At 42.4% G+C, this 24,723-nt stretch overlaps 1 protein-coding gene across 1 annotated transcript; it reads right to left on the reverse strand.

The window, feature by feature from the left end:
- Positions 1-3,681: 3,681 nt before the first annotated feature.
- On the reverse strand, positions 3,682-22,859 carry YBX3 (Y-box binding protein 3). The gene is made up of 9 exons (XM_083841031.1): positions 22,461-22,859; positions 18,966-19,029; positions 17,225-17,258; positions 12,042-12,131; positions 11,379-11,501; positions 7,162-7,256; positions 5,336-5,507; positions 4,594-4,695; positions 3,682-4,192 (listed from the first exon to the last, which is right to left on the reverse strand). Exons 1-8 carry the CDS (start codon positions 22,846-22,848, stop codon positions 4,630-4,632), a joined length of 1,032 nt encoding a protein of 343 aa, XP_083697157.1. The 5' UTR covers positions 22,849-22,859; the 3' UTR covers positions 3,682-4,192; positions 4,594-4,629.
- Between the last annotated feature and the right edge of the window lie 1,864 nt (positions 22,860-24,723).

A 24,723-nucleotide genomic window follows, 5' to 3' on the forward strand; every position in this document is an offset into this window, starting at 1 on the left:
AAACTTTCTGAAGGTAACATGCCTTATTTAAGAAAAAAATGTTTACAATTATAGACCGTAGTTTGTGTGGTGTGGTTTGTGACATTGCTGCAAATACCAAATTAACATTATTACAAAACATGCTTTTCTCCATATGTTCCTACTGTGGGATATTAAGAATAGAAAAAAGAAATTTAGTTTGTTGTCAAGGTGTGGATTAAAAGCATCACCTCATGGCTTGTAGTTACTGCATAAATGAGTATTTTACCTGAGCTGGAAGTCAATGTAAGCTTTGAGAAGTAATTCCTCTTTCATTAAAATGCAGTTTAGCAATGCTAGCTGGCATTTCTAGAGACATAAATGGTAAAGAATATAAAGTTTGAACTATATTCTTGACTTTTACACCAGCAGAAAACCGTCATTCTTGCCAAGGTAGGGCAAAATGGCAGAAGAGCATGATGAATCTTGCGCTTTGATTAATCCTTGGAAGATTTTCATGTCATGTTGTCACTTCGGCACCTTTGACAGCATTGGCATTGTTCTTTAACGCTGCATTAAAAACTACTTTTTTGAAGAGGCATTGTCTTTAACAACTTATGTAGAAACTTACCAAATTTTGTGTGACGTTTTGGCTACCACGTGCTATGGTATAGATTGACCATAGGTTTCCAGAAAGCTCAGTTTTCATTTAGACACTTAACTCAGTGGCCAGCATTTAAAAGAAAACAAAAAGCAAAACCACAGGCAATAAAACTTTTTTTTAAGTCCAGCAGTCCTGAGAGAATACAGTTTAAAACCACCACTTCTGAAAAAACAAAATATGGCTTTTATCCATTAAAAAGTCCTCTGTGATATTCAGTGATGAAGGACCTGTGGTCCTCTCCTGACCTATCATTATGTAATGTTGAATCTTACAGTACGTAAGTCTTTCTGAATACTTTATTTCTCCAGCACAAATGGACACAGCCAGGGAGCATAATTGTCAGGAGAGGAGGCATCTAGTATGATTTCTAGTAAAAATTTTTTCCCTAGCCCTGAAGTCTCATCATTTTACAGCTTTCCCAATCTTGGATTTTTTTTCTGTGTAACCACAGAGGTAGGCATTATAGCAACAAAAACCATTAAGTACACCTTAAATTTTTTCTCACCAGGAAGCAGAGAGATGATAGCACACCAATGCAGCCTTAAGAACAGGCACTCATGCTGAGGTACTAGGTCACCCCCCTGTGAGTGAACAGGCCAGGTTTGTGAATACCTGTGAAAAGTTGTTGTCTGTACCATCCTTTTTCTTACTGTTGAAAGTTCTTAAACTAGTAACCATGTGCCCAACAAATGCTTAACTATGATGAGCAGTAGGGACAAAAGTTAGGAAGAAAACCAAAGGTTGCAGGCAGGGACTACAGCACATACTTAGCTTAGAGAATCTGGCTGGATAAGTATACTAGGACTGCTGCCTTGTCCCCAAGCTTTTCTTCCCAAGTACATAACTGGAAGAGGCACGGATATACACCAGAGTAGGAACAGTTCATACTGTTTGTAATACAATACAGCAAGATGACTATTTTTTTTTACTTCTAACAATAAGTTTTTTTGATTGATAATCATCTTGTGGAGATTGACAGTTCTGGTGTATGCATCTACCGCATTCTAGCCCACCTAGATACCTAAGACTTGCCACAGAAGCCACATCAAAGTATGGATTTTTCTGTGACAGGGGTGCACAATACAAATTCTGTTTACAGAAGTAGAAAGGATGTGGATCAACATCCCCATCTAGCGTTCACAACTTAAACTGTAACAGTAAGTGCTAGGTTGACATCTTCTAATAATCCAGTAGGAAGATTTTTGTAATGAAAGTAAGTAGCAGTTTAGTTTTATGCTCACTCTCAGTGAACTCCACTAATGTAACTTCAGCCTGTGCAGCAGTTATTCATAGGTGATTCCTGTACTGTATTTTAAGGAAAAGCATGCTTTTTCAAACAGCCACAAAAGTAAGAGAAGGGGGCACTAGTACACTGCCACTCCATGATCTCAAATAGAGCAGTAAGGAGTTCTTATTCCTCAGTTCTTAGTTATTCTTCCCTTATCCACTTACAGTAACACTTAATAGGCACATCACAAATCAGTTAAACTTTGTTTTTAAATTATCATTAATGCAGAGACCTGGACAGACAGTGGAATATGTTCACACTAGTTCATTTTGCATAAATAGATAGGTCAGATTTAATTCCACAGCTGATAAGTGTGTGAAGCTTAGCAAGGAGGGCATGGAGTTGATCTTTAAACACTTGTTTAGGCGAGGAAGTGCTCTGTTGTTTAGCACTGCCACTTTTTTTACAGTATTCACCACAACAAAATTTACAGTCCATTGTTATGTACTTAACTTGTCTGCAGGGAAAGAGTTGGATGCCTACAAGTATCCAAGAACCAGCAAACCAAGTCATATGTTGTCTGATACAAGGCTGTAATGACACACTATAAAATAGAATTGACAAGGCCTGGCCTAGGGGGGGAACTTTGCATTTCAAATGTAAGCTTCAGCTTATCAGTTCTCATCAGAACATTAGCCCGCACTTTGATTAGAATGTTATTTCCTCCGGTACTAGTGCTTACCAGTTCTGCTTTCCAGTTCTTATTATAAACCCAATTCATGTTATCTTACAAAGGTTTAGGAGGCAAGTCCATGTTTTGGATGTTTTACAAAGTTGGGCTATTTTACACATTGATATAAGTTTAGAAATCTCAGTCCAAATCCTTGCCTTTTCCCTGAACATAGAAACTAGAGTAGATGAGGACAGAACTCACCTGCCAGGAATCTCTACTCCTTTGTCATACACATGTACAGTGTTGCTCTGTACAAAGAGGGTTTACATGAAGTGCTATTCAATAAAGATTGTGAGGATTGTATAACTAAGTTCAGGAAGAGGTGTTTTAAGGATACAAATACACTACCCAAGGTTGGAGTAACAGCAACTGTAAGACAGAAACATGAAAAACGTTGGACATGTTGGAGAACGAAGCATGCAACAAGATAGCTGAAGGAACACACCCATATTCAGCAGCTGGAAGGAGACTGATAACACCTGCAAGATATCCAAACTTCACGAAGGCCAAACTTCAGGGAGGAACACAAACACATGCATTAGTACAACAGTTAATAACTTTAAGAACTTTGCTCTTCAACACAGAAGACATACAATATTTTACTGTTTTCAATAAAAAAGTTTTGGGGGGGGCTAATAAATTTTACTGCCACTACTCTGGAACAGAAGCTTGAATGAAGTGGCATTTATTATGTTAGCTGTCTTTTTGAGCAGATTTATCTCAAAGAGAACCTTGGATTCTACTGTTTACAGAACACAAGAGCCTTGCAAAACAGATTTGGAATGCATTAGCAGGATAATTTTCCTAATCTTCCAAACTCCTGCTGGAAGACAGTAACAGAAAAACCTAGCTATTTGAGTCACAAAATCAGAAGGCATTTTAAGTTATAGCTCCATTGTATAATTTTCTGTAGAAGTTGTTTTACATTCAAGTAGCCCTACTTAACACTGCTCACGTATCATCCAACATAGTTGGAGACAAGACATCTTTATACATTTAAGGATGTAGCCCTCATTTTCACACAAATGCTGAAGCAGTAAGATACAGTCATTCATTATTTTAAATGAGAACATGAACAAACACTTCAAATGGATTTGCTTTTTTGGTACTTGAAATCATTTTTATTTGTGAGGAACGTCACCCATGCTGCACAGTTTCAAATAGATCTTACCAAGGAAAGCGGAAATTTCTCCTCCCCGTGTCCTGCAGTGAACAGGACTGGCACAGAAAAAAGAAAACTCAACACACTTGGGAGGTTTAGCACCAGCATCCAATAAAAAAGCATTTGATTTCAATTTCATTTCTTTGGTTGGGTATTTTTCCCTTTTCTTTTCAGTTTGATACCAAAAGAAAAACTGAAAAATTCAATACTAGCAAAACATTGAAATTCTAAAAAAGAAAAAACCCACAGTTGCTGTTGAAACTGGGGAGGTTGCTCTGAATCTCGCTCTCTTTCTCTTCATGCATCTGTCTTGCAGGCGTTCCCTGGATCTCAGCTGCTGGTATTATTTTTAAGTTCTGATGTTTCAAATCTTTGCTTTCATCATTGTTGAGTATTTATTGCTTGAATATTTCTTTGGTGTTACTTTTGAGTTGTACTTTAGGACACCTGTTGAAAAGACGGATTGAAAATATATCACAGAATATGTAACTTAATTTCACTTCACTGTTGAAAAGGTGGGATGTCAGAAGGGTGAGTGTTCTGATTAACAGATTAAGCATGACTGGCATATCCTATCTACAAACTGAAAATACAGCATCTTCCTACAGCAAAACAGCACCAATTCATTAATAGATGCTATTACTGAAGATACAGATAAAGCAAGACTTGTTTTCTTACAGAGAGAAAGAACAGTAGACAGTTCCTTGATTCACCTACACAAGGCTCTCAGAAGTTGCACATAACTTACTAGATAGCCAGACTTATGGGGATACAGCCACAACCCAAAGTACTAGAAATATACACGATCCTGTTTTAGTTGGAGTACAAGAACTACCCATATTCCTTACCTGAGAGATGGTAAAGGTGCCTCGGGAAGCTGGACATTACTCGGCACCACTCTGCTCAGTCACCGGAGCAGGATTTTCAGCAGGTGTTTCAGTCACCTTTGTCTGAGACACAATAAACCTTGTTAGAGGCAAAGACTAAGAAAATCCCTTCTCTGTTCAGTGGCAGCACCAATATAACCCAGGTTTTTATACAAGCAAGGAAGATGAATCTTCAGAAAATATAATTTTAGCATATTTCTTATAGTTAAAGCATTACACAAATCATTTTTGATACGCTTTTTTCAATGCAGCTCCAACATGGAAGAGACTACCTCAGGTGGATACAGAATGAGAGATTTGCTCACTAGGTAAAGTCTGTTTACAACCTGGATTCATCCAGTTCAAGCAGCTCAGAAAATTGATCCAAAGCTTTCAGAGCTCTCTTATCCTAGAAAGAGATGGTTTGAGGATATTTGAGGAAGCTCAGAATGTTTCTACTTCAAAAGAGTGTTAGTGACTCCAACTAAGAATTATCCAGAAGCAATTCCTATCCCACTACTGGTTCCATTTAAGGTAAGCTGCTCAAATAAGTTCATAAGGAACAGGCAATGAAACCAGCTGCCTCTGTCAGCATTTTGGAGTCAGCCATCAGTAACCTCCAACACTCCAATACACCTGGTAAATCCTCCCAGCAGAGCAGAGGCTCGTGAATATTCATATCATCAAAACTCAGTTTCTGCTGCATTGCCAGGAGCATGCTTACCTCTTTCCCATCCTGAGCTGACGCATTGGGTGGACGAGGTCTACGCCGGTAGTTGTACGGGCGCCTATACCCACGGCGAAGTGGCTGCTGACTCATAGCATTGGCTTCATGCTGGTTCTCTTTGTTTTCGGCCTCTCCTGCCACTGGGGCAGGGCGTGGACGTGGGGGACCTCTGAAGAGACAGGGAAATATGTATCAAGTACGAGGGAGTCCTGAGAAGGTTAAACTACCTTAACTTCAGCCTAGCAAAAAGACCTCTCTAACCAAGTACCATCTTAATGGTTTCAAATGCTAGCAAGCAATCCCTTTGCAGTTTGGCTGTCATGTCGTTTAAGGAAAAAAACTTGTTTCATTGGAGTAGACAAGCAGCCTGGGTGTCTCTTCACCACTGAGACTACATCAGCATGTTCTACTGCTTGTCTATAATAAAGAGGTAGTTAGGCCATCTGAACTGCTGGCTAAGAGAAGAAACAAGCCAGCAGTGGCCACATAACTCTACCAAGTTAGCCTTGGACTAGCCCAGCCTTATTTGTAATCGAATGGTTTAATTCCTAGTAATTCCTATTACACCCATGAACCACTTCTGTATACTCCCTCTGAAGTAACCAATACAATGTTGCCCCTCTTGACCACATAAAACAAGGACAAGATTTAGAGGAGCAAGTGAGGTCTGCTGAATGGCATACTAATACAATTCAGCTCCTGAAGAGTAGTCTCTATAAGGAATTATGAGAGACAACTACTGGATTGTGTTCACTGGTCTTATTTGTCACTCATCCTCCAAGAGGAAACAGAAGTCACAAGAAGTCAGGAATCTGAATAAGCTTTTCCACTTAAAGGAAGTTAAAAAAATAGTTGGGCAACATCTCAGAATGTGTAACAGTCAGAGGCTGGGTATTTCATATACTGATATTTTGAACTACACTGAATCACTCAATTATGGAATTGCTCCCTCAGTGCAAACATGTGGAAACTAGAGTGGCCATGTCAGAATTAAGACTGAAAAATAAAGAAAAATCCTATGCTGGCCAATTAAAGGGATGACTAACACATCACTCAGCAAGTTATGCTGCATATCCCATTGGAAAGCATGAGTGCTCATGTACAATCTAAACTTTGACTTAACCCAAGAATAGCCTATTTGGTCACCCATTTAGTCCAGTTTTATGGATCCCTACAGGGATCCCTTCACCAGCACAGGATACTGCAAGTTCACTGAAATGCTACCATACAATCTAATGGCCTCTAAGAGATAAGGCATGACTTGAATTTTTCCTGAACAGTAGGCTTTTTTCTGTACCTACAAGAGACACCAGTGCTTAGAAAAAGGCCTAAGCAACACACAGGACTGTGCTAGATACAGACAGACCAGCAGTCCAGCAATGAACTGCAAACTCCTATGCTACTACACGTGGATGCAGTCTACGTGAAGTATTAGAGCACACGTTGCCCCTGCAGATGCTGGATCTACCTGTCCCAGATCAAGTGGAACAATGGTGAATCTAGATTCAAGGAGACATAAGAGTTCAGCTAGGACAAGAAAGCTTCCAACTCACTTCAATGTTGCTCAGTTGTGAGAAGTAACAATACAAAACTTTGCCCTTTCTTGACCTATTCCTGGCTCTGAGTAACATACAGTCACATTAAGCTATTTCTACAGTAACCTCCTTACTCCTGATAATTAGGAGAAAGGTATAAATATTAAAATGCTTCTCACCTCTCCCTACCACTCACATGTACATGAATGTTGGGGAATACAACTTCCTACTCTAAGCTTTTATAGACCACATTTATTTGCAATGACAAGCAGAGAAAATAGCACAAACCTGCGGTAGCGGGGACGATACGTAGGATTCCTATGGACTTGCTGATTAAGTTGTCCTCCTTCTGTGATCCCATCCTTGATTTCTCCCTCAACACCCTGCAAGCAAAGTAAATCAGGAGACCAAGATAAAGATGAAGTGTTATCTTTCTTCACAGGTGTATGTTGACTCTATAGCCCAAGGATTTGAATACCAGTTCAGACAGAACAGTAAGCCTGTACAAGGATCCCAACACATTAGGTTCTACATTCAAAGCATAGATACCATACCATAAGGCTTTTGTTTTAGCAAAGTGACAGTGGGGGCAGAACAAGAGTTAAGATGTCCTTGTTCCTCCTAGTAGCAGATAAAGCCACCTGCTGATGCTGCCTCCCTCCCTCTAGAGAAAGAGAGAAACCAACAGTTCTAACACATACCAGAGTGCATTTCAAAACAAATGTCACTGAATTGCAAGAGGTAAATGCATTATTGAAAGGTAGCCATTGATCTGGACACTCCTGAATTAGGATAGCTACCTGAAAGTCATCATGCTCAAAGTTGCTTCAGACTGCTTCTGGTCTGGCTCCATTAGAGAAAAACATTCCCTCACATCTCCCTCCCTTCTGTGCATGTCCCAGCATAATTATAACTTCTCTCCAACATGTGAGCTAACAGTTGGAATCTCAATCAGTTCTAACATGTAGTACCAGAAGTTAGAAATCATGAAGGCCTAGAAGGTCTTGTCAAAAGGACAGCATGCCAGAAGTTAAAGCATCAAAGCTAACAGTAAGGAGGAATGCAAAACTGTTTTCAGCCAAAACCTCTCCTATAGGACTTGACAATTAGCATCACGTTCACTGCTCTTTAAAGACACACAGAAATTCAATATTGCCTTTTAATGGCACAACCTAGGTCCACTCCTCCCTATAGAAGCCTGCATTCTCCCTACAGAAACCTGCATTGAAATCTCAGATAAAGAACAGCATTTCCCACAGTGACAATGACAAAAAGGAATGACTGAACTTGATGAAGCACTACTGGAAAACAATGCAGACACTGTTTTCCTATTCACCTTGAACTGAATTTTGATGCTTCAGTATTTTAAATGTGCTTGGGTTGCACAGCTAGTTGAAAACATTGAATTGCTTAGCCTAGAAATATCAGTAGTATCACAAAAATTAATACATTCGTTTAACTGAAAGTTAAATAGGTCTGCTGGCCAGAGGTCAAGTATGCTTCCAGAATAAAGCTGCTACACTGTTTCATTAACTTCTGACAGTGTAACCAGAAGCCAAAACTTGAGCTTTGAGATCTTGTTTTATTACACTAATAGTAAGTTTATTAGATTCATTGACTGCGAAAGCTTCATCTGTATTGTTAAAACATCACTACATCTCTAGCACACAGTCCTGTTCATTTAACATATTCCACTAATCTAATCTAATGCAAGATACCTGCTAACACATTAGGTCATCCTAAAAGATCAATGTAAGAAGTTGGCCTGGCCAGCTTCACTCCACATTTTTCCTCCTACAAAATAGGCAGGCATACTGTAACTTCCCATGAAGATATGAAGCTTTATTCTCTCCCCAAATGAAAGCGTATTTTTAAGCATTAGCTGAAACTGCAAGGTGCTTTTTACTCATCTGCTTCCTCCAATTTATTCCTGTTCTTCCATTTCAGTACTGTACAAAAGCTACTGAATGAGCCATTTATATTTTCACATCTGCACAAGAAATGTCAGCCTTTAAAGTGTTTCCCAAACAATTTTGCCCATCTCTGACTCATTCGTTCACAGGATTTAGATGACCTCATCAGTTCAAGGTTATTCATGATTCATTGCCTGTATTAACATTCCGACTACAGCTCCACACCATGTCTGTTACCACAGTTTGTGGAAGACCACAGCCTCTTTTCTTCAGTGAATGCAGTTAAGAAGCATCTCTGCTCTCCACAGAACCCTCCGAGCAATCCAGACAAATGTCCATTGAAGCTGGTTAAAAGATTCATATTCTTGAAGTTTCTTCTTATTCTTGAAGAAAATCACAGGTGTTCAGGAACAGGCCCAGCAAATTACATCCAGAATACAGACATTTGAGCTAGCATGGCGAACAATGGATAGCATCTAAAGTTTGCCAAAAAACACGAATAAACAAAGAAAAATCTCTTGCTGGGCTACAAGGTTGAACTACATTTGCTAAGTGAAAGCAATGAGAAGTTCCTAAAACCTGGAAGACCGCTGCATCAAAATTCACCTTAAACTGAAGCTGAATATTACTGCCATTCTTAAGCTATAGCACTGTTTTTTTTTTAAGCTGTAAAAATTTTTTTGAATCCTTTGCTCTTTACTAAAGAAAGTATTGGTGACATGGAACTGAGTTCTTGAAGAGTCACCTCTGCAGCCTAGTAGATCTAAAGTGTATCAGGCGTAGGTACACTGACATTTCTTTTTCAGATGTGCAACAACAGTTGCTTATAAACAACTGAACTTCCTTGAGACACTGAAGTCTAAGAATAGCGTACTATGAGTACCCAAAAAGTTTCAGAAGAGTTCTGAAAGACAGCTAGATGGAAACAACTCCTCAAGTCAAGCAACAACACCTTTAGTTCAGCTGTGAACAGCACCACGGAAATAGCATATACATACTGCTATGGCTCAGACATTGCTACCTTCCTTTCCCCTGTGCAAATCTTAACAGAATGGTAAAGCAGAGGCCTTGTTAAAGAAAAAGGGATATTGGAAATAAGCTTCTTGAAATGCAGTAGTCTTGCAGTTGCAAGATGAAGAATGTGTTAACTGATACAAGAAAAAAATCCTCAAAAGAAATAATGCTTCAGAAGAGGATTCACTCCACTAGGACACTCAGAATGGAGCTTTTACTTGTTTGGGCTACTAATTAATCAGTAAGTCAGTAAAGAAGGCCCATCAGAACTGGTCAGCCCTCAGGCTAGCTCAGAACATAAGAATGCTCCACTGCAATACACAAGGAGTTTAGCAGGCATAGCTGCAGCCAGAGCTGGCATTCTTGGAGAACTCGTAACTAAGGTCATGAGAAAGTGTCACTTGTGACAATCTTACACAGCCAGGTCTATGGGACTAGATAGGATACAGTTAAGAGTGCTAAAGATCCTGGCCAGTGTCACTACCATCTTTGAGAAGTCACTGCAGTCACACAGTCTACCTAGTTACTTTGATAAAGAATGGTATGCTAAGGGTATGGTACTATGATGTGTCCAAAATCTTAGAAGTTCTGTTCTGCTGTCAGTTCACAGATTACACCAGATCTAGAGGACATATCAATGCTCTGGAGGGCAGGTCTGACATTCGAAAGGATTCTCAACAACCCAAATGGAAGGAAAAAGCCTCATGCACAATAAGCACCCAGGTTAATAACTTTAGGTGGAGCATTTGCAAGCTTTGAAGGCTGTAATTCTTCTAGAAGTGATACCAGAGAAAGACCAGTACGTTTTCAGTTTTCAAAAGGGGCCTCATATCAATCACCAGGTCACGAAGCAGTTAAGGCCTAGTACTGCCCCTCCCAACACTAACATGGAGACTTGGATATAAACAAGCTTAAGAAAAAACAGAATATCACAATTTGTCCCCCTTGTGTATACTTTCAACTACTGGGATCCAAACAGTATCACATGCAAGCCAGAGTTTTAGCTGCATACATTTCCATTAGACATCCAAGAGAATACGTCCCAGTGCAAGAACCCCGAGACTGAATGTTCCCCATGTCCAAGACAGGTCTCACATTATCACTCCTCAGGCAGAAGGAAACAGCTGCTTTCCATACTCAGCAGTACACAGGGGTGTCAAAGCCTTGATATGTCTGCTCATTTAAAATTTGAATCAGCTCCAAGATAAAACCAATACTATCAACTAAACCATTCACTGAAGACAGTTGAGGGAGATTTTAATTTTAGGAGAGCAAAAGGAAACAATCAGGAGTTTTACTCCTGTGTTTGCTCCTCAACAAGATAGCTTAACACCCAAAAAATGCTCTAACACCATTCAGAAAGATGCTAAAAAAAGCCTGCAGGACACCCAATAATAAGGCTCAGTATTAACATCAATGATATGCTGGACAAAGCAAAAATATGAGATTACTGAAGAACATGAACAACTTAAGCATTAACAGTTTAGCACATGCCACCGTTGAACCTGTTGTTCCATCTCCTGACAAGAATGGAAGACGGCTGAGGTAGGACAACCATTACTAAGAAGTCAAACTTACGCTTCGAGGTGGTCCACGGCGTCGGCCAAAATAGCCACGTCGATAGCGGCGCCGGTCTGCAGCATAGCGACTGCCTTCTACAGGGACTCCATCTGGACCAGTGACATTAGCTGCTTCTGCACCCTAAAAGGCCAAAAAAATTAACTACAGTTCTGTGAGAAAAGAACCCGAGCCAGAAGGGGAAGAAAGAAACAAGGAATAACTTGTTTGCATGAGTATAACATCAGTTCCCAGCTACACAGATCCTTTCCTCCTGTAGTGCAAAAGCGGGTCTGTTATTCTCACCCTGCAACACAAGAGTTACAACTGTATAAGCTAATGAGTTGAGATCCTACCAGACTAAGTTCAGAGGGTAGGAAAAAAAACAGGAAAAAATCACTGATTAAAATATAAAGATCCAGAAAGCTCAGAGAACTCAAAATGAGTGAGAAAGTAGAAGCTCAAGAACCTTCAAGTTACCAGACTCCAAACCAAATTATTCAGGGGAATATATATATATATCAGTTGTGGCCTGCAGACTGCTAAATAAGCATTAACTGTTCTATCAAGTAAAAGGATCAACACTTTAGACAAAAAACACTAGATGTACAGACAGTGCTCTGTGTTACTTCCCATGAGAGTGATGAGTGATGTAAACTCTGTATTACACCTCTATAATCTTACCTTCTCTCCCTCGACCACATCAAATTCTACAGTCTCTCCATCACCAACACTGCGCAAATACTTCCGTGGATTGTTTTTCTTTATTGCCGTCTTTAGATAAAGAAAAATACATTAGTTAATCTTACTCATTATCTTACTCCTTCATAGCACTGTAGATGAGGGAAGAATTATATTTTCCTGTTACAGTCCCAACTCCACATACCAGATCAGTCACCACACCAAAATACTTCAAAAATATTGATTCCCTCCCTCCACTTTATTACAGGGCCTCCTTCCTCCCTTAGTCAGGGTTCGCTCCTTTTTCAACACTCACAAGCTTACAAGTTGCTGCTGCCCCAGGACTCCCCCTTTCAAGCCTACTAAGTATCACAATCTTTCTGTATTTCCATACACTCAAATGGAGTGTTTGGTCTCCTGCAAGCCATACTGAAGTAGCTCCAGCAACAACTGTGACCCATTCCTTTACAATCACTGGGAGACCTGTTGACCATGTACAAAGATGTTAAGATCATGAGTATTTTGTAGGAGGTGGCATTAACTATAAGGTATCATGACAGCTCTTTGTAACTAGAAAAGAATTATGAACTATGGAGTAACAAAAATATGCATTTTACCTAAGCACTCTAAGGGAGACCCCAGAAAGTTAGGCAAGTCCCTGATGAACACAGGGGAATATTACTAGAGCATAGTCATCTCTTTCAGACAAGAATCCCCAAAATACTATTAACATTGCTTGCAATCAGAACCAGCTGACATCATCCTATCCTCTAACCCCAGACTCACAGGAACACCCAAACATCCTAGAGTGATTTTCAGCCTAACAGCTATGGATGCCTTTCAGTTAGTAGAACATTGCCAGGATTTCAGAGAGGCATTTATAACAAGGAAAGGCTACTGCCAGTTCATTAAGTACAGGTTCATAAACTGAAAGAGATCAGACAACATTAAGCACACATACATTGTAGAAGACAATCCAGGGAACCAGCTTTTTACTAAAGTCCTCTTTGATTAAAGACCAATCTACTCGAAGTCTCCTAATATGGATGTCTTGTTAGCATGAAGGAAATAGATGTAGATCCAGTATATAGAAATGCACAAATCCTGCTTAAGAAGTAAAGTACATTTACAAAGTAAAATAAGAGAATTGTAATATGTCTGCAGCCGAAGAAAGGAAGGCAGAATGAAGATCAGAGAAGTTATTACCAGCGCATGGCAACTATAGTCATTCAGTCAACACTAGCCCCAAAATATTTCCCACTGAAGTACTGAAAGAAAAATTCTAGTCAGTTTAAAGTTGAGCTTGACCAGTTTAGGAAAAGTATTTTCATTTGTTGCTGAAAACAATCCCCTTTGTTTCAGGCAACAGGCCAGCCTGTCCTTGTAGCCCTATAGCTCTGCATCTATCCAGTTTTTCTCTGTACACTGCAGTGTCCCTGAAAGGCTCTTAAGCCTTAGAAGAACATGAAAGTGTAGATAGTATTGCTACCAAAGCAAAAAACAATCCAGGAATTTTTCTGATAGGAAAGAAAACAGATAGGAAGAGATGAGATAACGAGAAGGAAGAGAACGAGCTGCTCAAGCACATTCTTTTGGGAACCACCACAACAAGCAGAGACTCCCACCTTCAGCCAGGACAGCTTTGTTTGCTTTCTTGCTGACCTCTTAGTAACTGCCCCATTACTAAAACCACCTGGAAGTCCTAGGTTTTCCATAAATGCTAAGTACTAGCACTAAAATCGTTACTTTCACTGTAGATTAAGGGTTTAATTTTTTCACTACCATTGTACTGAGACAATTGACATGACTCTGAAGTCTCACACTCTGCACATGATGGATGTCAACAAGCTGCATTTCAAACTCCTCCCCTTCCCTGTAAGGGCAGAGGAAAGAGGACTACTAGACATCCTTTCAGCAGAGGGTGTACTTAAGATTAATCAACCTATTCAAACTTTCAAGAAAGATAATGGAAGATGAAATCAACATGATTTCATACGTACTGTTTCAGACTTATGGACAAAAGCTTCAAAGTTCAGGATTTGCAATTGAATGATCTGTCAATTGGTGATAGAAGCTGCCACGCAGTAGGCTTTGGGGTTATTTCATAAAAGCATACACAAAGAACTTTGAGAATATCTCAAAACTTGACAGTAAGTGGATGGCTTTACTACTACCTCAGCTGTAGGTAAACACTGCAGAAATAAGCTGCTAACAAGCCTAAGCTCCAAGCTTAGAGAAAAAGACTTGTACTCTGTATATCCAGAGAGGAGAGAGCACTATTCTCCCTGTTACTGTTCACCACCATTCTGCAAGCTCAAGCGCCTTTGTGTTAACACAGGCAGCACTGACAGCTAACACAAAGCCTTTCCTTTCCCAAGGGAACACTGATGAACAGACAGCTATGATAAACTTCAGAGCTAGTTCAGTACTTTGTTTGGAAGAGTTCTTTCTGTACCCTCATGATATCACCACATCATGTGCACATCCAGCATTGTCACAGTGATAGCCAAAATTCATCACATCAGTTACTGGTACATCTATACCAGGTTGCACTATAAACACTGTGCATGAAGATACAGCCTGGCGAAGTGTAGAAAAAAAGATTAATCTCCTTTGCTGCACAAGCTTCACCTCACTGCTTCTTGATTCAAACTATGCCTCAAGAAAAGCTTCTCTAGCTACCTACACTTTTAATGGTGTTAAGTTGCAGAACTCCCTCCTCCTTCCCTCTCACACTCCTTTGTGAGGATACGGAATGCCCACTGCTTGCGTTGCACCTAACTGACACAGTGCCCTCAGCAGCACCTCACACGAGCAAACTGCACAAGGACAACAAGCAAGACAAAGCCAAGCAAGTCGTGCCCTTCCCCAAACCACTGCTCAGGTCCCCCACAAGACAAAGGGTTAATTCAAAGCAAGCCATGCATGCCCTAAAGAGAAAAGCATTTTAATCTGTGCTCATTTATAAATAGCATCCAATAGACACACACTGAGAGTTAACCCCCATTCCGATCATGAGACCGGGCTGTTCCCTCCCCACTATGTGCGCGCCGAGGGAGGAGGAGGGTGTATCTGTTCAACTAGGTCAACCTTATTCTAAAGGGATTAGATGTATAATCCAGCCCCTCCCCGGGCAGGGCGTGGGGGAAGGGGAGGAGGAGCTGCACAGGCACTAACACAGAACAGCGAGGGAGCTGCTGGCAGGATGTTTGCTTAGCCATGTTTGAATCGCCTTCCTCACAGATTTGCCTTCCTCACACCACTCCCTGCCCGGCAGCTCCTACCCTGAGTGGCCAGGCAGCAGCTCCCCAGCACCACGCAGGGGCACCAGGGCAGAAGCCCCAGCCAGGACACCCTGAGCAAGGACCTCCTCCCACTGCACCACCAAGCGGAGAGCAGACCCATCACTCCTTCGCACCCCCGCTTCCTGCCATTGTCCACGGACCGGAACAGCTCGGGATGGAAAAGTTTAGGAACATCTGATCACGGCTGACGTAGGCTGCATCTGGAGGAATCTACACTGCCATACAGAGCCCCCAGACAGGTTTAATCAGATGCAAGCTTGCATGTGATGTGGTGTTTCTGAAACACCAAGCCAGTTTTGCTCAGTGCTCATGCCTAGAGCATCTTATCTTCCACAGCTGAAAATCAAGTTCTTGCCAGCACCAGTTTACATACAGGTAAATAATCATCTCCACGGGTGAGACAAAACAGCAGATAATAGCATCCTGCTGTGGGCCTTCACTGTTTTGAGTCTTCACAGGCAGTCTTAAAGAAAAACACTGATCTGTGTCATGTTTGTCATCAGTAGGACAGCTGGTTATCTTCACACAGGTCTCAGGGAGACCTTGTTTGCCTTCAGGACAGTTTTACAGTGCTGCCTATTCAAAACACCTTTCAGTTATGAGAACTCTTCCCATCTCCCTCCACGCACAGATGCTGTACCAGCAGCCAGAAGGGAGTATATCAGTGTGCACACAACACATGTTCATTAAGGAAGGAGGTTAACTGTTAGAAATTTGTATATGAATTAAGACCTCTTGAGAAGTTTGTATACACATTGAGAGCTCTTGCTCCCAGACCACTAACTAAACTGGGAATGTGTACTGGGAATACTTCCTCATATCTTCACTTGTTACAGGCATGAGTCTTACTCCCTCCTGGTTCCACCCATTTTAGGGATAATGGGTCTAAATCCTTGACCCAGAGAAACAGTTAGCCTGGGGTATTTAGTCATGAAGCTACAGGAGCTAAACTGACTCTTGATGTTTACCAAAGATGTTTAACTACATATGCACATACCCTCTCCATCTGTAACCAACTCTGAGTGCAAGTTTACCAGCTACATTTCATGGAAATACTGTCACACCATGAAGAAAGCTCTGCTTTTAAGGCTCACGTGGCCTGCAGACCTTTCACAGGGACAAGCTCCAAGGATAGTATTTCATTTGCTGGTGAAGTCTCAGATGATGCAAAACCAGATCCATGCCAGCCAATCGGTTTACATCAGCATGGAAGCAGCATCCTCTGCCTTCCCATTAGCTGTCTGTGACCCAAGACTCACGGTACAAACTTAGTACAGCCTACTGACAGTTCAAGGAAGGTTAGCCAATGGCAGGCTGCTTGGCAATCTCTCCCTACTTGGGCACACTTGGCACATAGCCTTCCTCCCCTTCTTCCCAAGAACAGCTGCCTCATGCAGCAACAGCTGATGGCAACCCAGCCTGGTCAAGAGCCAGACTAGATCACTTTCTCTCCAATACCATGGAGGGCAGACAGAACAGACCTCAAAGTGAAAAAAAGGGTGGGAAGAAACAGAAGACACAGGAGGAGCATTATAAAGTGGGGGAAGGGAAGAAGGACAAACAGCAGAAGTATTTACAAAACATAGGAAGTCTCCCTGAGGGTGGGGGAGAAGTTTAGTGTTCAAATCAGAGCAGACAGAAGACAGCATGAAGGTTTATAATACCTATTCCTTCAATTATGACTTCAGAGAGAAAGAAAACATACCCTCCTATTCCTCCCTGAAATGCATGCATGCCAAGATGTGATATTTGGAGTAAATATTCTAAGGAGCAGCAAAGATAAGCTGACCTCAGCCACCCAGCTATTCCAGAAGCTACACAAGAAGCCTACCACAGGCCAAGGATAACACACATCTGCAAGTATAATTACTGCTCTCTTACCTGATGAACAAACACATCTTCTTTGGTATCATTTCTGTGAAAAGAAAGTGATAAGTCATAAGACTTCACACTAACATACTTAGATAGAAATCCCTGACTTTACAAGTAAAAAAAACCTCCCTTCCCCCAGGCTGTTGTACATCCCCTGAATTCCACACATTCTGTATAAGGCTGTACTATCAGGACCTTGCTCTGAATTTCCAGTCATATGTTTAAGAGCAGAAAGGAGCCCCCCCAAGCTCTTCTTAAGGATGGGGGTGGGAACAGGAGGGAGGTTCCCTGTAATCTGCAGGGTAGCATTCAGTATTTTGTTTCAACACAGGACAGAGTAATGACTAGACTACTTGCCTTTCACTATTCCACTGCCCTCCCCCCCCCCCCCAATCTTCTACAGGGCATGCAACCTGAGCTACTATCCTAGAGGTCAAGCAAGACTATCAACAGGACTGGCCACAGCTGTTAACAGAGCTCTTCTTTCAGAGAAACTCCAGGCAACTCCACACAAGAGGTGCTAGGAGCATCCACTGGTGGGAGAACCAGAAAAGAAGTCATTAGACTGTCTAGATTACACCAGCCAGTTCAGACTCCTGCAAGCAAAACATGAAGATGTCAGAGACCTTGATTCTGTATTCCCATACAGCAAAAACAACTAGACCCTACAGTCTGGTCACTCAATTCTCTGCAGAGGGAATGGCTGGGTCCCTCACAAAGAGTTTGAGGAAGATATGTCATCCTAACTCTCCTGTGCTTGGTCTGACTGACTTCAGCTTGGTGCAGCAACTTGTTAGCTGTCTCACAATATCCAGCTGAGGGCTCCCACTTTCAAGCACTACAAAAGACTAAGAGCATTTCCTAATTCAAGCTTTTCTTTTATATAGCACCAGATAGTAGTCACTAGATACTGGAATAGTAATTTCAGCATTTCCTGTAGCAGAACTGGCTTCAGATCCTGAAAACAGGACTCTCATTCTACAGTGTCCAACTTCACCAAGTCTACCTGTTGTGTAATAGATTAAGAACTTGCAGGACAAAAATGAAGTGCCAGGTATGTCTTTTGCAAGACAACTGTTCTATGCATGGGCCTCATTTCTCATAAATCACACAAGAGATTTAAGCTCAACACCACAGATATTCCAGCCTTAAAAACTGGAATTCCCTCCAGTAACTTGGAAGTATTGGTCTCAAACACATAAGGTTGAGATGTGATGAGCCTGACTTACAGCTCAGCTATTATTGGTGCCATTCAGATATTCATTTATATTCAGAGAATGAAGTTCTGTGAACCCAGGCCTGGAGTATCTTCTCATATGAGAGAAGCTCAAATTGCATTTAGAATAGGTGTTTTGACTAGTCTCTAAATACACTTGATTTTTTTATCCAAAATTTTTTCCCTTCCCCCATCCTCCTGCCTTCCTCACATCTTTAAAAGAATCCAGGTAGTCATGAAAGACCATACAGCTCACTAGAATTGAGGTATGTTTACTCAGACTACATTTGTACAGAGTTTGACCCCCCTCCCCCTTGTGTTGACCCCCCCCCCCACACACACACACTTTCTATGAAGGGTATATGGTAGAAAGAGGCCCAGAGAAGGCATCCAAGTTTACTAAATGCCTGGCCAACCCTGGCCACTAACTGCCTGAGCCGGTAGTCAGGTCTGCTGTTGCAACTACTAATGTAAGGCATATTATCTGTACCACAAGTCTTAGTACATTGTGTATACAAAATAGTTTAAACATACCTGTTGATAAAGCCATATCCATTTCTCACATTGAACCACTTGACGGTGCCAAGAACTTTTGTGGCTGGAAAGAAAAGTTAAAGTTGCTCTAGAACATAAGTACAGAAGAAGTGATTCTATGATTAGTATTACAAAAAATACTTTTATACAGGCCCATGAAGTCAGACTAGACTGATTCTGCTCCCTTAATGCTTAAGGTATTCATCTCTATTTCAGTTTATACTAATGTGGTAGCAGGCACAGGTTAGTGCCTTAACTTACTGTTCTTCATTAAGAAGTTAGCATGCAGCATCTAAAAATGAAGCCCAGCTCTATTTTCAGAATTGGCCATTCATCTCTTCTCTACTTCTTATCCCAGAAACAGGCAATGAAGCTGTAAACCTGCCATCTACCAGTTTTCTTTAGTTTAGTAGCTATGTTTCACATCTAGCTGAAGCTATTTAGAAGTCTCTTTCACTCAGTGTCACCCTTTCTTTACTGGAAAACAGAACTGACTAAAGAAGCAGTATCACAAACACCACACAACTCTCATTTGAAAAGGGCAGCACATCTTTATTTTGGATGAGCTCTTTCTTGCATTGTCAACTTCACTTTAACCAAAAGAACCCAACATTTGTTTTTCTTTTTATTCCTACTTCTGGAAGCCTTCCATGAAATATCAGCTATAAACTGACCAAGTACATGTCCTGAGGGTTCTAGGAAGAAGACAAGCTCCTGTCTCATACAATACCAAATTTGCATCTTATTTAGAAGCCATACTGCAGTGTTTTATAGGATCTGGTGAAACCTGTTCCTCCAACATGTAGGTTCCTCCTGTGGGAGGAACTCGAGTGATGGAAGAAGCTCAGCCTCTCCTTCCCTGTCAGCAACTGGGTGGGGACAACAAACTTGTACTTTCCAAACCTGTAGGAAAGAGAATTTTGGGCTCTATTCTTTAATAGATGTTATTTACTACATAGCATGACCACGCAGTCATCCTATAATTTATACAGCAGATACCTGAAAGTGGTCTCATCAGAGAAATGCCTACTTGCTAAGAGCCTAACATATGTTCAGGAAAAACAAGCATCAATTAAAGGGAAAAAGTCTAGAGAGTCTCCAGTTCAGAAGTCCAAGCCAGTCTGCTAAAGGCAAGAAGAACACACTGCAAACAATTAAGTTCACTTGTTTTACACCTGCATTCTTCTCTGTGAACACTCACTAGGCAGTTACACAGCTAGACAGACTTTCAGTCCCATACAGTCTTGCCATTCTCATATACCTGAGAGACAAGAAGAGTGACCACCTCCTCCTCTCAATACACAGCTATAGAAGCAGTGTTTGCTGGTAGCAGTCCATTGTTGTACTGTTGCTGTGGTCTACTGAAAATAGTAACAGACTATTTACCATACCATTACTATTTATTCACTTTTCAGAAGTGAAGGTTTTGGCAAATGTTCACATTTAGAATAAACAAAACCAATTTAAGACTGAGACTGTTATTAGAGAAAAAACTACCTAATCCAGCATCCATTCCCAGCTTTCTCCTTATTTTCAAGAGAAAAACCCGAGTTTCACTGCCTCGCATTGACTGTGTAACAATAACCATCTTTGGCATCAACATTTATAAGTGTGCTTTTAGGTTTAGTTTCATGGGGACATCACCAGGTACAGACACTTACTGTTAACACGAAGACATTGGAAACATGCAAGACCTCACTGTATAAGTCAAGGGGGGAAAAAGTGAAGGGGGTGGAACAAGCACAGAAACAGGAGCCAGTTGTGCATGCAGGTTTTAGCCTGCTGTAATAAACAAGGCTAATACCGCTGATTCCATCACGATCATCCTTTTCCTCCCCCTCAAAATAGCCATTGAATCTGTTGGCCTATTTCAATCGGATTAGGAAGAGAAGCCTAGAAGTTTAACAGAAACCCTCACAGAGGAGCCAGAGAACTGGTGTGAGGAGCAGCAGTCAAAACCTCTGTGTGGCCAGCTGGCTGCTGACAAATGGAAATCCACACACATGGTTTCAGAGCTGGCTCAAACAACATCATTTTGCACAAGCTGTCAAGAATATACTGGAGACTTCTGTCAGTCTCTAGAATAGCATACTGGGGAAATATTCCCTATCTGCACAGTCTTACAGTCTCCCCTAAGCATTACTGTGAGGGGAAGAACATCAGACAATAGTATTATACTCTATGTCCACGTGACCATGGCACAGACATTGCTAAGCCTGAGCTGTCATAGTGGAGAGATCAGGCAGGAAGAAGGACAAGCCCAGAGGAAACCATAACCAGTTTCACTGACAATTCAAAGATAGTTGATGCAATGAGTCCTATCCCACTAGGGAGCAGAAGTCCACGTATTTCCACGAGACACTGTACACCCATCAGAGGAAACAATCATCAACTACTCCTACCCATGCCCAAATTACTAAGTTAATGAAAACATGGCTAAGAAAAATAGAAGAGAAAGCTGATTAATCTTTGCCCTTACACCTAGAAATCAGACACTCAGAGCACATCTCGGACCTTGCTTCTAATGGGATTTTTTTAAGAGGAGACTTTTTTAAACAGGAGACTTAAGTGAACATATTTACAAGACCGTTAGCAGGGACATTTGAGGTAGGCAGGTATTCAAGTCCATTTTGAATTGGCATCAGTCGTCGTTTTCTCACATCTCCTAAAGAGCTTGCCTAGCAATAAGACCAATTTGCAAAAGCATTGCTGTGATAGGTTATGTTCTCTGCTAGACCAGAACAGGCAGTTGTTCTTTCACTCCCCCATGAAGCAATAGCAAAAGGTGAACTAGTTAAAAACATTACTAAGAGCGAAGCAAGCCGCGTTAAGGCCAGAAGCGGCCTGATGTAGAAGATACCAGTGTGCCTCAACTGATTACTCACAGATCTGATAACAGAAGAGGGAAAAACCACGCAGGCTGTACCTACGGTTGTTTTGCTAGCCTCCCTCCTACCTCAGCTCCTGTACCTGCCACACTGTGACCTCAATCCTTCTCTTGAGAAGAAGAGAGGATGCTGTCTTCGTGAAGTTCAGGGCTCTGCACTTTCTCTTCGGAGATGTTGTGTTAGCAAAGTTCAGGACTGTACACTACCAGCCAGCCTCACTTTCATCTTGCTAGCCTCCTCGAGTCACGCAGTAGATTATAAATACGATTAGCCGTGTATAAATAGCAGCCTATTTCCACTAGAACTGCTTCGCTGCAGCCTGGCCCTTTTCAACAGGTTGATCCAGTTTAATCGCAGTCGGGAAGACAACACGCGCCGCCACCCTGGGCTCGAGCATGTGGAAGGCAACCCGGCAGCCCCCCCCCCCGCCTGCTGCCGATGAAGCAGCGGGCTAAGAGGAGCCCCCCCGGGGCCGCGGGCGCACCGGGCGGGCAGCCCGCCCAGCCCCGCTCCTGACTCACGGAGCGGAGGCGGGGAGCGGCGGGGGGGGACGGGGACGAGGACAGCGGCACCGCCCGTCCCGGCCACGTGCAGCCCCGGTACTCACCCAGCACTTTCTTCTCCGTCTCCGCCGCCCCGGTGGCGGCGGGGGCGGCGGCGGGGGCAGCGGCTGCAGCAGCACCGGGCGCCTCGGTGGTCGTGGTGGTGCTGGCGGCGGCGGCGCTGCCGGGGCTCTTGGGCTTGGCGTCCGGGGCGGCTGCGGGCGGTGCCGGCGGGGCTCCGTCGGCCGCCGCGGTGGTGGGGGTGGTGTCGGTGGGCGCCGTGGCGGCAGGGGTGTTCTCCGCCGCCTCGCTCATGGCGACAGGGCGGGTCGGGGTGGGTGCGCGGCGCTCGGCGGGCGTCCCGGGGCCGGCGCTGGGTCTTACTGCCCCAAAATGGCCCCGCCGAACTTTTAACGCAGGCCGCGGGGGCCGGCGCCGCCGCCTCGTTTGCATTTAAAGGGGAAGCGCCGGCCGGGCGGGGCGGCGCTCGGGGGGCAGCGCCCAGGCGGGCTGCTAACGAGTCTCGGGCTGAGTGTGCGCCGGCAAGCCGTGCCTTGGAGCATGCTTTCATAGAGCCGTTAAGGCTGGAAAAGGCCTCCACCATCATCTGGCCCAACCACCCCCCTACCACCAATGTCACCCACCGAACCATGTCCCTAAGCACCAGGCCCAGCCTTTCCTTGAACCCCCCCAGGGACGGTGACTCCACCACCTCCCTGGGCAACCCGTCCCAGTGCCTGACTGCTCTTTCTGAGAAGAAATGTCTCCTCATTTCCAACCTGAACCTCCCCTGGTGCAACTTGAGGCCATTCCCTCTAGTCCTATCGCTAGTTACCTGTGAGAAGAGGCCAACCCCCAGCTCCCCACACCTTCCTTTCAGGTAGCTGTAGAGAGCAATGAGGTCTCCCCTGAGCCTCCTCTTCTCCAGACCAAACAACCCCAGTTCCCTCAGCCGCTCCTCACAGGACTTGTGTTCCAGGTCCTTCACCAGCTTCGTAGCCCTTCTCTGGACTCGCTCAAGCACCTCGATGTCCTTCTTGTAGTGAGGGGCCCAAAACTGAACACAGTACTCAAGGTGCAGCCTCACCAGAGCAGACAGAGTACAGGGGGATGATCACCTCCCTGGTCCTGCTGGCTGCACTATTCCTCATACAAGCCAGGATGCTGTTGGACTGCATGAGACATCACCTACTTCTTCATGAACTGTGAACCTGGATTTGATGGATATCAAAACAAAAAGAAAAAAAATCTGTAATGCAGACCCTCCCACAACTGCAAGCAGACAAAGCCTTAGCTACCCCAGAGACCAAAATTGAACTAGTGAGCTGTTTTGAAATTCAAAATGCCATCAGAGCATTCAAGGTACTTCCACCCACACCGGCATCAATGCTCCCAATTCAATTACTTCACTTTCCAAATCCTGTATGGAAATTATTATTGCAGTTCTCCTCATTGCACCCCACTATACACATAAGAAACAAAAAGATAATTTGTCCCACAATTTTGAATCCTCCACTCTATGTTTATTTTCTTACTTTATGTTTATGTCACTTTGTGAACTTTGTGAACTTCTACAATTTTCAAGGCACAAAATTTTGGAGGATGCTTATCTGAATCAATTTTTAAAAGAAATCTTATTATGCTTAAATGTTATGAAATGATTTATCAAAATTCAGACATTTTTCAAATTTTCAATGCAGTTGATAATTATTATTTTTTTAAATTAATATTAGAATTTTATTGAAAAAACCATTCAATATCAAAAAATTACAATGTACAAGCCATGGAAATGTACTGTACTTTATTACATTCTTTTTTAGAAATTTAGCAATGTTTTCCTCTATGTTTTAAATTATTTTAATAATTAGAAAATTTAAGAATTACAGGGTAGTCTCATTTTTCCTTCCCTGGCTGACAGTTGGTAACACATTTCCTTTGCTTTGGTACTCCATCCCTTTTCAAAAGTTATGTTAGAAGAAATTAATCTGCCAACTTGGATAATAATTATAACTATCATATGTTGAGACTAATTTCGGCATCTCTATGCTTTCTGAACAGTTTTGATCACCTATTTGCAAGTATTTTATAAATTTAGAACAGTGCAGAATCACAGAATGGTTGAGGTTGGAGAGGGCCTCTGGAGTCCATCTGATCCAGCCTCCCTGGTCAAGCAAGGGACACCTGGAGCAGGTTGTTCAGGACCACGTCCAGGCAGCTTTTGAAGATCTCCAAGGAGGGAGACTCCACAGCCTCTTCCATTGCTCAGTAACACAAACATAAAGAAGTGTTTCCTAATATTCAGATGGAAGTTCCTGTTTTTCAGTTCGC

Source organism: Anser anser, assembly GCF_964211835.1.
Source record: "Anser anser genome assembly, chromosome: 1".
Lineage (NCBI taxonomy): Eukaryota > Metazoa > Chordata > Aves > Anseriformes > Anatidae > Anser > Anser anser.

Bases quoted from the DNA above. Each gene is read 5' to 3' on its own strand.
- YBX3 (XM_083841031.1), bottom strand. From the start codon at position 22,848: ATGCAAACGAGGCGGCGGCGCCGGCCCCCGCGGCCTGCGTTAAAAGTT. The intron at 7,257-11,378 runs GTAAGTTTGACT...CTTTGCTTGCAG, and splicing joins GCCGTGGACCACCTCGAAGC to GGTGTTGAGGGAGAAATCAA. The intron at 4,696-5,335 runs GTAAGCATGCTC...ATTGTGTCTCAG, and splicing joins CAGCTCAGGATGGGAAAGAG to ACAAAGGTGACTGAAACACC.